The sequence below is a fragment of the Teleopsis dalmanni genome, chromosome X, assembly GCF_002237135.1.
Source record: "Teleopsis dalmanni isolate 2A chromosome X, ASM223713v2, whole genome shotgun sequence".
Lineage (NCBI taxonomy): Eukaryota > Metazoa > Arthropoda > Insecta > Diptera > Diopsidae > Teleopsis > Teleopsis dalmanni.
This window is the reverse complement of record NC_051848.1, coordinates 72,519,662-72,537,547: the sequence shown is the minus strand read 5'-3', so window position 1 is coordinate 72,537,547 and position 17,886 is coordinate 72,519,662. Positions and strand designations below refer to the sequence as shown.

Here is a 17,886-nt window from a genome sequence, read left to right as displayed (position 1 = left end):
TTTAAACTCACTACGCTGCTAAGAAGTACACACATTGGGCTTTATATTGAGGTGTCAGCCTCATAAGAAAGCTTTTTGGCCATTTTGTCTGCTATTATTCATACTATCTGCCATTTATAGTTTTAAAAAAAAAATACTCCATTTAATTGTCAAGTACAAATCAATACAGAACGAAAAAAAATCAAGTCCAAAATGTCGTCATATAACATTCTCTCTTCACATATCTTTCTCACCGACTATCACTCTCAATGAAATAGTAGTTCCGCAAACAGTGACAATAACAAATGAAGCTCAAGACTATAAATCTTCGCTGGTTAATCGAGCATCAGTCTCCCTTATGTTTAGAGTACAGAGTCTTGCTATACAACCAAGACATTTGAAGAAATAAACTAAGTGAAAAATACTTTGAGTACATACAATATTTACGACTGAGATACGCACCAAATTCGATGCGTGAAGCGTATTTAATTAACTCACTTGTCAAACATGTATGGAAAGTTCACGAAGTTCAAAGTTTACAAAATACCATTTAAGACTACTATGAGTATCCTTATTATGAATATTATACTAGAATTCCATGGTACTTACGTTGTATGCGTCCATCATGGCAAATAACAATTTTGATTAATTTGTTATTGTCTTCAATCGTGGTGAAGTATATCGGATTAAACTGGAAATTTTAACGTAAAGTAACAGGTTCGGCATTTCAGTATTTTCAAATAAAATCCGTAGTATTTTCCAAATGAGATAGCATATAATTCCATTAGAAATAAACTCTAAATACTAAATTATAAACCGACGCAGCAAAGGGACAATATTTGTAAATGAAAATTAAACTTATGTAATTCAGTAACGAAAACAAATTGAAACCTTATTGATTCATTTCGTCATATTTACGCTTTCTTCCTCTCTGTAATGTATCATTAACTGTCTGAGTATCCATCTTGCAGCGGGGTTCCATATCCCCAACTTCAAAATGATATCTATCTTTTTCTTTTTGGGAAAGAAATGTCCATGATTGAATAGCTCCTTCCATGAGTTCATCGGGACTTAAATCAGAATTTTCCATTTTATACTCGGCTAAATAAAATGTAAATGGTGAAATGTTATCCATCTTCAATGTATATCAAAATAAATCAAATGTAAGTAAGCCTTTTACACCACAGGTTAATATTTTTTTATGAAAATTTGTATACTATATGAATTTTATATTACGGATTTGGTATAATAAATTTCTTTTCTAAAATTTTTAATACATGTTTTGAATGCAAAGAATATATGATCGATATCAATATGATCAAAGTAATATTTTTTAAAAATTTAAAAAATTATGCTAATGTTTCCGTTTCGTATATTGTAGTGGAATTATACAATTCTATCCATACGCTATCAACTGTCACTACTGGATCAGATCAAGTCACACTTTATCCTATGACCTCCTTCCTAAAGCCACTGATGATAAGTTCTTGGAAATCCTTGAAAAGCATTGAATGGTCAGTTAAATTTCAATAATATAACTAAAATTTTTGTTGCTGTCTTTTTATTTCAATTCGAACCCTTCTGAAATTTGGAAATTTGAAGTTGTTTGATATTTTAGCATTTGAAACCCCCAATTATTTTTTTACTCGTTCATAACGCACCCACATAGATGGTGAATCACCAGAAGGCCATTTAGTAAATATAATATTTTATTAGATTTTCAATTTAATATAAAGCATTTGAAACCCCCAATTATTTTTTTACTCGTTCATAACGCACCCACCTAGATGGTGAATCACCAGAAGGCCATTTAGTAAATATAATATTTTATTAGTTTTTCAATTTAATATGTATGCATTGTTTTAGTAATAATGACTTTTATAACTTTATTATTTTATTTAAACAACTGATAACTATTGATTCCGTGGAGACCACCGTGTTAACGTTGCAGCACCGCGATGAAAACTAAATGTACTGTGTGCACCCCTTAAGAATTCCTTTCAAATAGGGGTGGGGTTTGAACGACAGTGTTATACGAAAGTTGAATACAGGATGAATCTACTTGCGCTAATAGCACAATTTCATAGGAAAACGCAGTGATCGACCTGAACGTGTAGCCTTTAAAGAACCAGCTGGTGGCTTAGGAACTTTCTTCTGGTATACTTCTTCTTCTTCTTCTTCTTTACTCGATCAACGTGCACGAGCACGAACTTACCAGTTGCTAAGTCGTTGGGAGCATATACTGGATGTTGCCCATGTCTACTATCGTTTTTGTTTTCAGCTGACAAAATGTTGTACGCAATGTTGAAACGAAAGCATTTCAACGAAACCAAGATTTTCGTTTGAAAAAGTCTTCAACCGCAGCAATATTAATAGAAGTGCACGTGTCCATTTGTTAATGTTTGTAAGTATGGAAATTTACATTAAATTTTCATCTGTATAAAAATACCATCACTACTAGCATTTTATATTGAAGATAGTCAAACTCACCAGCAATTCCGTGGATGTGTGGAATTATAATTAATTTAATTAAATTTATTTACATATTACAATTTATTTATGTTTAGTTACAAACACTCACTTCACAGAACCCATTAAAATTGTGATATAAAATTAAAGTTAAAAAGAGAAGAAAATAAAGTAGAGACCGTATAAAACAAAAAATTCCTTTACAAATTTATGAAGGTACATTTATGAAATTTACACTTATTTATAATTTAATTAAATAAATATAACACATCTTCACGGACACTACAAATTATTTGCAAACACGTTTATGAAGAACAACGAAAATAAAGTTCCGAAGTCGTAGAATAAGAAATAAAAATATTCGCCGTAAGAGAAACTCAAAGAGAATATCAAAGAAGGTGAAGTACACATGCTTAGTAGCGCATATAAAGTGTAAACAAAAAGGTAGCGCTACACAAAAGTTAGGTCAATTGGGTATATAAGAAGCGCAAAGGTTGCTAACCTTTGTTATCTTGCATTATTGTTAAACCATTTGGTTTTCCAGATGAAGTTCAGAAGATCCGATAGGATTGCTTTCGTTGTCTCTTCCGAGTCTGTCAAAAAGCGATTCCCACGACATTGAGGTTGCCTTATCTGCAGTCTTGGACAGAGACACAGTAAGTGGTTGATGGATTCTGCCTTCTCTCCATCTTGGAAACTCTTGTATAATCCATTTGTTGGAACTCACCACTGTTGGAGCATAGGGGCAATGGCACAGTGCTCCGTTAGTACTCCAGTAAGTACACAGACTGCAGGTTTGCTGAAGCCTAAAAGACTTTAGTATTTTTTTGTCTAAAGTAGGGCAAAAGGTTCTAGCAACCTCACAGTTTTCGCTAGTCCATAAATCGTTAGTCACCGTATTGGCGATTCTCTCTATTATCCTAAATGGTTCGCATATCGGTGTTTGTACTGAGCTGTCGGCTTCTCCTGTATGCAGTTTCCTTTAAAACTGTTGTGTAATTTAACAATAACAATAAATAAACAAAAAGAAAAACAAAACTTCTTCCCTAACCCTATTTCAAAATGTGGGCTTATTGCCCTTTTTGCATAAAGTTAGGTTAGTGGAAAGAATAAAATCAAAAATGAACTCATCTCTATTGTTAGTATCACAACCACCTCAGAGCTCGTGATATTCATTTGCGTCACAGCCAGCTACCAGAAACAATCCCCGCGATTCTGCATAGGCAGTCAGTGCTCGAAAGGTTGCAGTTGGTCATACGGGATATATGCGGATGTTAACAACAAGCTGTGCTTGTGTTTTTGTTCACTTATCACCGCTATTGCTGTAAGAAATATAAAGTAGGAGTATAAAAACAATAAGCGCTTAGTCCAAGTCCCTCGACATTGCCTCTTACAAGTCATGGTTCTTGGACAATTGCAGCATCCACATCACGGGTTGCGAGGTACTTCATCAGGTCGAGCGAGGCTAAGGTGGAGTGATACAAATTAATTTGCACTACCTCCACCCTTCCTTCCACTGGTTTGAGGCCTGTCATCTGGCACCTGAATGTTTTCTCTTTTAAATAGATAGCGACGGTTGAGATACAGCGATCAGTGTGTCACTACCTGTTCCATTTTTGCAAAGAGCTATAATTACTCTCTGCCATGCAGATGTATTCAGTACCTAATTTTGTTGTTAAATGAGTTTCAACATAACGTCCTTGTCTGGAACTGGAGGTGGGATCCGTACCGAAACAATCGGACGTACAGGGAACTGAGAGCAAGGAATTGATTCATGATGAGCTCCCTGCCAGAGTGTGCCAAATCCAAAAATTGGTTCCTGTTACCGCAACCAACAACCATAATACCTTTCTGTCATCTAGCTCCACCGAAGAGTAGTTTTTTACTTTTCGCATCCGTCATTGCTGTCATCAGCCGCGATTCAACAAGTAACCAATTCTTAAGTGATATCTTCCTATCGGGCTCAACTTTGATGGCTACTGGCAGCTCCATTGGGAATTCAAAACAGGCCGAGGATTTTAGCTTTTTTGAATCCTTTTGTATCTCTTCCTCAGACCGTGCCCTCTTTGTAGCTTTGCCCAAAGAACAATTAGATAATGTTGAAGATCCTCTTGATTTGGTCTTTAGTGGTAGCTTAAGGCTTTTATTTTGAACAGCGTTCAATGGATCCATTTTATTTTCAGTCGAAGCGATATCCTTAACGGACTTTGCTTCGACTTTGGCTTGTCCTTGTTCCGATGTTAAGGTAGCTGTAGCGTGATCCTTTTCGAACTTTATTACAGCCTTTTCATGCTTACAGACTAGATCTTTCTCCCTCTTTGTGAAAGAGAAGTCTCTCGTTCCTGAAGTAATAGAACTAGCACTTCTAGCTATTTCTAGCCTTCTGTTCCTTTGACAGTATCCTACGCGACTCCATTCCCGGCATTGCAGCCTTGGAGGTCTGAGGAGGGGCAAGTAATAGTTTCTTGATCTCTGGACTGATGACATCGACGTTGCTTACCTTTGATAACGAGTCATTGTCGGTTGTTGCATCGATGCGCAAGTGTAGAAATCAAGATCCAAGTTGATCTTCCTCAACCTCCCCTTCCAATGCTCCTTGCCTACCAAAGTTAGTTTGTAAACCGCGCCCTATCCAGTATTAGTATTTGAAATTAAAATAAAATCTGGATTTGAATTTAAATTTGAAATTGGAATGGATATTGAAGAGAGGTCACAGGATCTCGATGCCAGGTGCCTCTCTCCCGCTCCGGTACCGCCGGTACTAGGGATCCAACTCCCTCCATCGTAACATTAGAATTTTTTGATGACATTAGCCGTACAAACACCTCCTGCCTGTAGAGTTTCTTTATAAGTCTGCCCCCACGCACAAAAAGACTCGGACTCGACCACCCCTAATATGGAGAATACAGACGCCGTTGTATGCCGCCCCTACTTTGGGGAAAGCAGACGCACACTTGGTTTGAGTTGGTTGCTCATCAGCCGATCTGTCTAACATGGAAAACCCTACTAGGAGACAGCATTTCATTGAATTGGTGCCCTCGTTGATTAAGCCCAACAAATCACTGCAGCACTAGGCTCCCACATCACGACAAAGTACCTATCAAGTAGGCGTTTATGCGTCTACCGTAAATAATATAATTTGGGAGAATATATACAAAGGATAATTCTAAATCAATAATTATTAATAACAAAGCATAATTATATTATTTCGATTGGTCGCATTCCGTTTACAGTAAATAATATAATTATCTGAAATATACAAAAATATATCCGCATCAGAAAATATTTACACAAACCATATAAATAAAAACCTTCTCATAAATACCCTCTCATTCTAAACATACGTTAGTCAAACAAAGTGTCTTAGACTTCAGACTTCTGGCATGACAGGTAGTTCCTATTAAAACTAGCTACTCCTTTGCTAAACCTGGCCAGATGAAACCTGCTGGAACAAGAGTGTGCATCGCTCTCACACTTGTATGTGATAAATTATGTAGTTTTGCCATTACTACCTTACGGCAACTGGCTGAGACGATCGGTATTGGAGATGTGTAACTTTCACGCAACAAGCTTCAAAAAAGTGTCAAAGAAGTGGTTGTCAAGTAGAGCGTGCAGCTCGTCGTTGACCTGTGCTGCGTCAAATTCGGTTTGTGAAATACGAGAAAGAGTGTCGACCACATAATTGTCAGCACCAGCAATATGACGGAGAATTGGCTTGTGAATTTTAGCTGCCTAGTACGTAGTAGGCGAGGTTTTCTCGCTGTTCTGTCTGAACGCAAACGTAAGCGGTTTATGATCAGTTAAAATAATAAATTCACATTCTTCGAGTGCATACTTGTAATGCTGGATAGCTTGGGCGATGGCGGTTAGCTTTCGATTATACGTGCTGCATTTTAACTGCGCTGTATTCAACACCTTCGAATAGAACGCTAAAGTTTGAGTCTTACAACCTACTGTAGGACGGTGCCGACTGTCATATCAGAAACATCGATGGTCAGCGTTAATTCTGAATCCGGCACCATAAAGTTGAGTAATGTAGCATGCGCTAAATCTGCTTCACAAATCTCAAATGCAGTGATGTCTTTTGGCTTCCAGTTGATTTCGCATTGTCGTTTTTGCGAGTAAGATTGAAAAAACGTCGCTGGTTGCAGATAGCGATGCGTAAAAATGGGCGGTAAAAGTTAATCATCCTCAGGAAACGTCTAAGCTCCTTCACAGTTGAAGTATTGCAGCCACTTTGATTTCAGGAGATTTGAAACCGTGCGCGCTGATGGAGTGACCCAGAAATGTCAAAACTTATGAAACGGAATTCCAATAAACCAAAAGGATTGGTAATCGCCATCTTCAATATGTCTTACTCTGCCACTGGAATCTGGTGATATTCTTTATGTAAGTCAACCTTTGATGAAATGCTTTCGCCATGGAGGTGGTTGTTATATTAATGCAAAGATGGAATCAAATACAGGTCCGGCTTTGTTTGTGCATTCAACATACGGTAATTGCCGCACAGTCACCAAGTACCGTCATTCTTTAACACTATTTGCATTAGACTCGCCCAGAGACTCTAAGACAGCTGACAGATGCGCTTTTGTAATAAATTTTGAAACTCTTCTTCACTTCCTTCAATTTGGCTTCAGTGAGACGTCGTATTCGAGCAAACGTCAGTGCACCAGCAATTTCAATGAAGTGTTGAACTAGTAGTTGCTTGTGCGATGGTTATTGCTCAATGTGGTTGGATCGCAATATTCGCTCATCAAGAGGCTGTACTTGTTTGTAATACGATTCGGATGCTGTCAACTTACCTCTCTGCTGTGGAACTTTTCATTGCTACGCACATTTTGTTGTCCACCAGTCGTTTCCGCTTCATGTCAACCAGTAGATCATATTGCTTCAAAAAATCTGCGCAACTACAAATGGCAACACCATAGGTCCGCACCCGTGTCGATAAATCGACGTTACCGGATCTTGTACGAAGAGTCAGGTTATTAGAGCACTGTCCTCTAATCCTCTCGACGTCGATTGAGATGTGCTTACTTTTTTGGCTTGTTACATCGATACGTGGCTGGCGGCACTTGCGAGTCTGCTCGCCAAATCTGCTATAAAACCAATACCAGTCAGGGTAACTTGAAGTCTGCGAGTGTGTTCGAGTACTACTTCCTGATGAATGAAGAATTCTCGACGAATGGCATCCGCCCAAATTTAATCGACTTAATCACTGCTCAAACAGCCATGTTGGTAAAACATCTGTTAGACTGCTGCACACATTTACCGTTGCTGAGGCAATTTGGTAACAGTCTCCCGCTTCGTATATTTTGTCAACTAACTTAGCTAACTCTATCATATCAACGGTCGATGCCTACAAGATAGCACGTACTTTTAGTGGTAAATGCTGGAGCCAAAGAGACTTCAGAAACTCGTTACAAATTTTGTATTTGGACAAAGCTGTCAGCACAATAAGTAGTTGCGTGGCCTGTAACTGCAAACTGCGCTTTAATTTGCGCAGAACAAATTTTTTGCCTATCGTGTCAAAATGGCACGAATCTTTTAAGACAGCAATTGAAAAAGTTAGAGTAGTACCGCCGAGCGCGCTACTTTAAATTGTTTCTGTGTTCGAAATTTCAACACATCCTCGCTTCAAAGATACTGTCGGTGTCTTCCTTGCCATCTAAAATTTGCTTAAGACGAGCAAGAATAAATTGTCAACTGACTTGTCCTAAAAGTCAGTGACCTCAAGGACAATTCAAGTAAGACCCTCGTCATTTTTAACGAACACTCACTCGCCCTCCTTTGGTTTAGTCAGTCTCAGGGTATACAAAAACCCAGCTTCTGGCATAGATGGAAGTCTGCTACTAATGCGACGTGCAAACCCTTCCAATTTCGGGGCAGACACAAGCCTCTATGCAATAATCTCAAACCTTATCGAAATTTGTGAAAAACTTTTAATGGAGTTAAGACTAAAGACAACAGGGACGCCATATAAAGAGAAGGAGTTAATATAAAGGTATCTTGCGCGAAATTCCTAACTTTTCCATAAAGACTTGACGGTATTGGGAATCCTAACACTCAAAATCCCTTTAGATACTCACCTCTAGAGAATGTGGCCTCCCTGTTGATTAAGAGCTGAGTTTGAATTCAGTGGATATTAACGTATATACGCTTATATAGGATTCAGTGGAAAGATATAAACGTATTCACGCTTACATAGAATTCAGTGGAAAGAATATGAACGAATTGACGCTTAAAGAATTCAGTAGAAAGGATATAAACGTATTCACGCTTATATATAAGATTCAATAGGAAGAATATAATTCAATATGTATTCAATATGTATTTAAAGAAAAAATGTTTGTTTTGTATTAACTCCGCTGGTAACTTCCTATGATATGCGTGTGGTATATTCGAAAAGTTAAACTACTCCTGCGTACTTGCGATGTCTTCGACAATGGGTGACCAAGTCCCACCCCTGTGTGCTTGCGATGTCTTCGAACGTTGATGTTCAAGTTTCCACTCTGAGCAAATGCGTCGTTTTATATACACATCAGACTGAATTGAAATGTTTGTATTTTGACGTCGTTGCTGTTGATATTTATTTTTCATGATATGCACGCGCATTGATATTCGTATTCTACTCTCTCAGTTGTGTTTACAATCCGTTATCAGCTGTTTTGCACTTTTGACATTTCCTGTTTTGTTAATGAGCGCATTAGTAGCAATTTTTAATATTTATATTCAAATTAAATAAATATTAAAATATTAAAAATATAAATATAAATAATAAATATATAAGATAGGTGTAAAATTTATTTATTTAAGTATATTTTATATTCTTTATGAATGCATTTTAAATGTAATTTTAGGTTTATTTATGTGGTGCAGTTACGTGCATGCCGGGGTGGGTATTTGATAAGTTATTTATACTTAATATATTAAATAAAAATTAACCAATTTTTATTTTCAAATAACAACTTCACACTGGTTGCATGTACGTTGGAAATTGGTGAAAATTTCCTTCCTTACAGCATATAAGCAAAAAAAACGCTATTATTAATATATAATAATAATAGTTATATATAACGTGGCTGGGATCCAAAACCTGTAACAAAATAATAGTTAAGTTATAAGAAGTAAAAACACACATTAAACATTCGGTAGAAAAGATGGAAGTAAAAAAAAAAAATATCATATTCATATAATAGGTGTATTTCTATAAACAATGATATGCCTTTAACACTCTGTAAATAGATATGCAAAATTCTAGCGATCTAAAACAGTTATGCAGAAATGTTTTCCTTATCAAAATGTGAAGTGTTTCACATGATACACTAGCGCTTATATATCAAATAGTGTTTTGCCGAATGTATGTCATTCAAGTTGTAAAGTGCTTACATTGATCATAAATTTTTTTCAACAACAAGTTTTAAGTTTCAAATTTATAAAACGCGACGTTTGTAATTTCGCGGTCATAAAACATTTTAAATTTCTGTGTATTGAGTAGGAACAAGTTTTGAGTGCTCAATATGCAGAATTTTCGAAAATTAAAGAAAATTGCCGAAGGAGCATTTGGAATCGTTTATAAAGCGGAAGATTTGTTAACGAAGCAAATCGTTGCTATAAAAAAAATCAAACATGAGAAAAATGAAGGAATTCCCGCTACAGCATTTAGGTTTGAAAGACAGTTTCAATTTTGATATATTTGATAAAAAATTTCTTATAGGGAAATGGATCTGCTTCAAGAGCTTAAACATCCTAACATTATTTGCTTAATAGATATTCTAATATATAAAGGAACTTTGAATTTAGTGCTTGAGTATATACCAATGGATTTAAAAAAGTACATGGATTCTATGACTCCTGATACATATATTGATAAAGAATTAGTGCGTAGATATTTATATCAAATCACTAGTGCCACACACTATTGTCATCGCAATCATATTCTTCATCGAGATCTAAAACCACAGAATATATTAATTGATCAAAATGGTACTATAAAAGTAGCAGATTTTGGTCTGGGGCGGTCAATTAGTCCTAGATCTCGCGTATATACACATGAAGTTGTGACATTGTGGTATAGAGCTCCTGAGATTTTGTTAGGATCTCCATATTATGCCTTCTCAGTGGACATATGGTCCGTTGGTTGTATATTTGCTGAAATGTCTACCAGAAAACCACTATTTCGAGGCGATTCAGAAATTGATCAACTATTTCACATTTTCAGGTATAATATTCGAAATACAAATGAAATACACCTATCAAAATGTTAATGGGATAAATTGTATTTATTCTTATTGGATTACTAATGGCTGATAAATTATAAACTTTATTGTGATCTTAATGAAAAGTTCTTAATAATTAAAGTTTAATTTTTGATTGTTGAAATCATGAAAACTTTTCAAAAAACTACAGTTTTACAGTAATTCAGTGTAATATTTAAATAAATTTGTTATCTAATTTTTATCTGATTTGCATTGTAATATATACAAATATATATATATTATATAATATACAAAATAGATTTCGATTTGAGGATATAGCAATAAAAATTATTTTAAATTAATACGTATAGTAATAATTGTTTGCAACGTTAGTAACTGTAAAGTTTTAGCAAAGCCAAAAGACAATTTGTTGACTGTTTTTCATATTCCTTTATATATTTACATTTATAAAGCAAATATTTCAATATTTAGAATTTTAAAAACACCAACTGAGGACATATGGCCTGGAGTAACCTCTCTTCCAGATTACAAAGCAACATTTCCTTGTTGGTCATCATACACCCTACGGGAACAATTAAAAAATATAAATGAACTTGGAATCGATTTATTACAGAAGATGCTTATTTATGATCCGTTTCATCGTTTTACAGCTAGAGATATATTGAACCATCCATATTTTGACGATTTAAGCAGTACTACTTCTGAGTAAAATGACTAAGATTTTATTAAAACCTTTGTAAAGAATTGATATGTAAATGATGTTGAAGCAACCATAATTTTAAAGAATATTTCGTGATTAATGTAATAAAATAATAAAAATTATTTTAAATTAATTTTTATATTAATTCGAGTATAAGTGTATGTATATATATAAATGTAATATATATTTCTCAATAATGTATATATACAAAAATAAACAATTCATGTTTTAGTTAAAACATTTCTCGTTTTCCTTTTGTTTGCTTCCTTTTTTGTCTCTATGTAAACTCGATCATCAACGTACCATATCAGAACACTCACAGCCAAAAAAATAAAAAAGAAACTCGTATTAGAGACGTACGTTAATATTGTACTCAAATTGGGAAACCGGGTAATAATTTCTCTAACCAAAGCAAATATGTCTGAAAGTTTTTTATGAAGAATGTCAAACAACTTTGACACAGAAAACTTTGAAAATCTGAAAATATAGGTAAGAATCTTCTACAGCGAACACCATTAGTAAATACGATTACAGGTACATGCTAATATCCTACCGAGTCTTGCCTGACATTCAATTACATTCTGTCTGTGTTTGTATGTTTTCCCCAAGTTAAAGCGGTCGATTTCAGTCTTTCTGTATGTAGGCTGGTGAACTTTAAAGAACCCGCAAAAGGAGTTGTACCATAGAGTGCTATGTGGAATTAGAATTTTGCAACTTTTCAGATAGAGCTTCGTTTCCTTATGCCACATATAGCCTGCAAATACAATTGAGTGTGTCTAATCTCTCTTCTTTTTCAGTCTACGGTTGGCTACACTTTAATATCAAATCAGAAATTAGGATTTTACGGACGTATAAAATCCTAAACAGTGATTGAGTCACTATTTTCTAAATTGGCAATCTAAACCTTTTTTTCTTGAATGCATGTCGGGAGAAAATCAATGCACTCCATCGATAGGGCTTTTCCTATCCAAGCCCTAAAGTAGAATAAGTATATAAAACAAATCAGTTACTTGAATTCGAGTTTCTTATTCTTATTAAATATTTAATTAAATGTTTGTATTTATTAATTGAATATGTAATTAATATATAAAATGTATATGAATGAATTAATTACATATTGTAGAATTTGTAAGGAATTCAGTGGTGTGGTGAATTGAAATCGTCATGTGTTCGACCAGTGGCGTAACTACAGGGAAGCGACTGGAAGCAACGCTTTCGGGCCCACGAATTTAGGGGGCCCATTATAAATTTATGTATTCATTGTATTTATTTTTAATAAATTCTCAAAAGTGGGATGAAACGATTTGCCGTATAGTTGTGCTTCAATCCTCAATTTCTATCGGTGCTATATTTAAATCTGCATCTACTCCATATTGCAGAATAGTCCATTAACCATTAACATATACCAAATTTCATTGAAGTATCTTTATTAAAAACGGAGAAACCCCATATCCGGTTGTTGAGTTTATATGGCAGCTATAAGAAATAGTAGTTTAATTTCAATCAAATCATATGGTGATCAGAGACCGCTCCCAAAAACTATGTGTGTAAAGTTTATATACCCTTTTTACACTTTTTCGTATAAAGGGTATAAAAAGTTGTTAGTAGGGGCCCTTTAGTTAGTAGTTGCTTATAGGTCTAAGAAATGTAGTTACGCCACTGTGTTCGACCTGCATTATTATTAACTCTATTTTTGTTTTGTGTTATAAATCAAAAAAATTTATATAAATTTTTTTAAAGTAATACATATATTTCAACTATCAAAATAAATATTTAAAATATTTAAATTAGATATCATGGCACATTTAAAAAATTGACAATTTCATTTATGTTTATTTAAAATAAGTAAAAATTTTTTCGTGCTCTTTTCGTGAAACTCTCTGAATACTTGCAACTGGCAACGCCATGCAATTTGCGTGAATTTCATAACTTTGGAAAAATACACATTTTAGCTTAAGTTTGATTGTAAATAGATTTCGTGATTAGTATTAAAAAGAACCACTCGAAGCTTGTTTTATATTTTTAGTAATTTATATTCATTAAGTTAAACTAATTTTAATAATGTCGGCTTGGAATATTGACAATACACCAGTTCTTAAGACGAACTTAGCAGATATTATGTCAGAACAATATGCTTATCAAATTCATAACAAAGAGCTGGAACGATTAAAGCAAAAAGACAAAAACGCCACTGTTGGAGTTGCAGTTAATCCTGCTGCATTGCTTCCCAAAGAGAAAGAAAAAAATCTAAATTCCGAGGATTTATCAGAATTCGAGATATGCGACAATAAATGTGATTCGGACGAGCTAATCGCACAGATGCTTCAAATGCAGTTTGATTCTGAGTACAATCAGGAGTTACGTCGTATTGAACAGGCCAAAAACAAGCAATCAAAAGTTACTATAAGCCTTGAGAAGTTTCGCCGCAATAGCGAAGACGATTACGAATCGAATAACATAAGTACAGAACTAGATGAAGAAGATGGTTCGAAAGAAGGTGACTGGGATCGTTTTGAGAAAAATAAAAAAATGTTGGACACAATTCCAAGGAGTGGTTTTATGATCAATGGTGAAGGTGAAATGATAACAAAGCATGATGAAGAATTATGTGGTGTGCGTAATGCTTGTCGTGTTATGTCTTTCCCTCCAGAATTTGCCACTGGCGATGGTGCAGGCTTTGATATGAAACTTTCAAACAGCGTAAGATTTATTTTCCTTTTCTTTCATAAAATTGGTTTATCAGTGAAATTTATTTCGTTAGGTTTTCAATCAGCTCAGAACATATTCACGTCGAAGTGCTACAAATAGCGGTAGCACAAAGAAAAATAAAATGCACGATCGAAAGGATCATGTGTCTACAGCAGAAATTGGTGTAGATGGTCCAACACGATTATTGCTCTATAAGTTAATAAACAATGAAGTGCTGGAACAAATAAATGGTGTAATAAGCACTGGTAAGGAAGCTGTTATACTGCACGCGAAATCTTGTACTGATACTGAGAAAACAAATGCAAATAACTTGTTTAGAGATAATACGCAAGTACCATTATGTTCTTCAGTTCAAGAATGTGCAATTAAAGTGTTTAAGACAGTACTCTGCGAATTCAAGCAACGCGACCGCTATATTAAAGATGATTTTCGTTTTAAGGATCGATTCAGTAAACCAAACCGTGATCGTATTATAATAAATATGTGGGCTGAAAAGGAGATGCTTAATTTGATACGTATGCAGAATGTTGGCATACGATGTCCGCAAGCAATTCTACTTAAAAAACATGTGCTGGTAATGTCTTTTATTGGCCAAAATAATAATGCAGCACCTAAACTTAAAAACGCCATATTAAGTAGCAAAGAATTAGAAAGTTCTTACAATGAAATTGTGGAAACAATGCATAAACTTTATAATGAAGCTAAATTAGTGCATGCGGATCTTAGTGAGTATAATATATTGTGGCACGATTCCCATTGTTGGTTTATAGATGTTGCGCAATCTGTGGAAATAAAGCATCCAGCAGCGTTGGAGTTTTTAATGCGAGACTGTGACAATGTTATAAATGTAAATATGTTCTTAATACTAGTTACACAATTTAAAAAAACGTTTTTTATTTCAGTTCTTTAGTAAGAAAGGTCTGCCTGACATTTACACTAAGGAACAACTTTTTGAATATATAACATCTACCAATGCTGAAGATTATAACGCAACAGAGTTTCAACGTATTGATAAGCGTACTTCTAGTGAATTTTGCAGCAAGCATCAACAATATGATTATCCATTTGAATCTGCTTGGGAAAAATCACAACTAGAACATAAAAAAACTAATAGCGCAGATGAAATTTCAAGTGAACAGGATATGCATGACGAAGCATGCGGTGAAGGAAACGAAAATTCAATTTGAAATGCTGTTCCTATCTAAAAAAAACTGCCGAAAAATCTATACTGAAAAATTCACTACTTATTTTGACATTAAGCATTTCTCTTTCGTATATATTTAAATCATATACAAACTTAAGTAAACAGTTCATTATGTGCCTCCTCAGTCTTCGATTAGGCAAATTAGCACAATGAAATAATGTGTAAGTATATTGTTTTCAAAGAAAATGTAAACGAAATTTTGGTACTTAATTTCAATAAAAAAAAAATTAAGATAAATATCGTGGTTTTAACTACGTTATTTTGTTATACAATTAATTTTGAACAATAATAGATATTCTTTACTTTTAATGGAAATTTCTTTAATTATAACGTAGATATTACAAAATAAAATATATTTTTAAACGGGGTAAATGGTCAATATTAAATAAAACAACTTTTTGAATTAGTTTTGAAAAATGTTTTTTATTTGCACTGATATATCGACCATAGTCTTCTTTCATGTATTCTTTGATATATTACAAGTTTTTATAATATAGTAACAAATTCAATACATCGAACTTTTTGCAAAATTGGTTTAAAAAGTTGTGTATTATTCAACATTGACCAATTAAACCATTCAAAAATATATGATTTACTCATTAAAACAATAAATTAAAAAATAAAATAAAATAAAAAATATCTAAGAGGTTAGAATGTACTGGCAGCAGATACCTTTGACTCTTGAAATATGTGAATTATAATTTAATAACAAAAATTATAATAACAAGGCAAAAAAGTACAATTATCTTTGGTATGAACAAGCTTTGGGTGGTTTTTGGATACAATGCCTCTACTCTAACTTACCTACTTACCTCTTGATTGTGGCTTTTAAGTAAACCTTATTACGAAAATATTGGTAAAATAGCTGCAGTTTTAACTGCAATCTAACGCAATTTGGTTAAATTCACATTGAGAGCGTTGGTATTGCAAAACGGGATGTATGAAAGCGTTTGCAGTGTCAAAAATTATTTCGCCGCAACTTCATAAATCATTTGACATTTCTCAGTGGATCCAGAATTTAATGACAATAGTTATATTGTACTATTGATAGAAGTAGATTTAGTTCATTCAGTGCTGTTATTATGCTACATCTAACTGGCAGATGAATTACCAGTGTTACTCCTTATTTGGCTAGATATGTAGCGGAAATTTAACCGTCTACACCTAAGATATAGATATGGTAGTTAAATGACAAATCATGACCAGTAACTCATTAAAATCGAAAAGATATGCTAAGCATCATTCATAAAAAAACATTCACCAAAACATAGAAGGACGTCTCGTAGTCAAAATACCATTTACGGACGAAACAGCTGTACTTGGTGAATAGCGAGAAATGATTTTATAGATGTTGACCTATAATGACAATGGTAAATATCCTCTAGGAGCTTCATCACAAGCAAGATATTTTTTTCAATGAAGGTTTATACGACGCCACCCTTTCTGACTAACTCGTCTGCATTGCAATTGCTGAATATATCGCTATGACCGGAAACCCAGATTAGAGAAATATTGAGCTGCATCGACATTTCGTTTAGAGATATGTTGCAGGTAAAAAGCCGTCCTAGGTGTAAATTGAACTGAACTCAAGGATTTTAAAGTAGCTTGGACATCTTATAGTATGTATATATTCCTACCAAATATATCACGCTCATTTAAACAAGCTATAATTTCCCTACTGGCGATCAGTTCCGTCTGAAAGACACTACAATGATCCGGTAGCCTAAAGTAGAAAGATTTATTCAATTCCTCTGAGGAAACTCTACGGTCTATACCACTACTTGTTTTCGTTCTATCAGTAAAAATGGTTAAGCCGTCACCTAAAAAGGGAACATCTGACATACATTTTTGGTCGATATCGAGAATAAGAGGGATGTAAACAATGTTGTTAGGAGTAAAATTGAAAAGTTTAATAACGGAGGGATGTCCATATTCACTGGCACTCCATTGTGAGGTAGATTTAAGTCTAAGAGCACATGAAGCTGCCATTTGTTGACTGATGATATCCAGTGGCAGTGAGTAAACCATCAAATCTTGTACCATGGATAGTATTGTGCATAACGCCATGCTAATACAGAATTCAGCTTTTGCCAAACCCTGTCAAGTACCGAACAGTTCATTTACCACTATGTTTCAGAGGAGAAGAGAGAGTACCCATCTTTGGGGGGGGTGGGTACCTCTGTTCACCCTTCCATATGCTGTTGATGAGCTCATCGCCGCTTCAATGAGTCTGCCAGTTAGCAACTGATTTATGAAGCTAATGAGCGCATCACCAACATCCAGATGTGAGATAGCGCTTACTTTGCACTTGGGAGTAACACACCTTAATTCTAAATCTAAAATTCTTTTAAGACCCTTCAACATGAAAGATGGGAAATTTATTGTGCGGAGTTCATTGAGGTTATGAAGTGAGGTTTTTTTTGCTTTAGGGATAAAAACTACTCTAATCTCTCTGCATTTGGTTGGAACATGTATTAACTTCCAAAAATTTTGGAGCTCAATTGGATGTATGCTACCCGGTCCTGGTGATTTATAGGGTTTGAAACTAAAAATGGTCGATTTAAGTATCTGCAAGTTCACTTTAATAGAGTTAACCGGTGAAAATTTCA

The 17,886-nt window shown here is 34.5% G+C and overlaps 2 protein-coding genes across 2 annotated transcripts; both read left to right on the top strand.

Annotated features, from left to right (window-relative positions):
• The first annotated feature begins 9,875 nt into the window (after positions 1 to 9,875).
• On the top strand, positions 9,876 to 11,493 carry LOC119687452 (cyclin-dependent kinase 1-like). Its single transcript, XM_038101775.1, has 3 exons — positions 9,876 to 10,111; positions 10,163 to 10,666; positions 11,136 to 11,493. Exons 1-3 carry the CDS (start codon positions 9,966 to 9,968, stop codon positions 11,371 to 11,373), a joined length of 888 nt encoding a protein of 295 aa, XP_037957703.1. The 5' UTR covers positions 9,876 to 9,965; the 3' UTR covers positions 11,374 to 11,493.
• Positions 11,494 to 13,194: 1,701 nt separating this feature from the next.
• On the top strand, positions 13,195 to 15,501 carry LOC119687448 (serine/threonine-protein kinase RIO3). Its single transcript, XM_038101767.1, has 3 exons — positions 13,195 to 14,064; positions 14,126 to 14,920; positions 14,976 to 15,501. The coding sequence occupies exons 1-3, from the start codon at positions 13,426 to 13,428 to the stop codon at positions 15,258 to 15,260; spliced, it is 1,719 nt and encodes a 572-aa protein (XP_037957695.1). The 5' UTR covers positions 13,195 to 13,425; the 3' UTR covers positions 15,261 to 15,501.
• Positions 15,502 to 17,886: the final 2,385 nt, after the last annotated feature.

Coding starts and splice junctions, on each gene's coding strand:
- LOC119687452 (XM_038101775.1), top strand. CDS start 9,966: ATGCAGAATTTTCGAAAATTAAAGAAAATTGCCGAAGGAGCATTTGGA. Junction 10,112..10,162: donor ATTCCCGCTACAGCATTTAG/GTTTGAAAGACA, acceptor AATTTCTTATAG/GGAAATGGATCTGCTTCAAG. Junction 10,667..11,135: donor CAACTATTTCACATTTTCAG/GTATAATATTCG, acceptor TTCAATATTTAG/AATTTTAAAAACACCAACTG.
- LOC119687448 (XM_038101767.1), top strand. CDS start 13,426: ATGTCGGCTTGGAATATTGACAATACACCAGTTCTTAAGACGAACTTA. Junction 14,065..14,125: donor ATATGAAACTTTCAAACAGC/GTAAGATTTATT, acceptor TTATTTCGTTAG/GTTTTCAATCAGCTCAGAAC. Junction 14,921..14,975: donor ACTGTGACAATGTTATAAAT/GTAAATATGTTC, acceptor TTTTTATTTCAG/TTCTTTAGTAAGAAAGGTCT.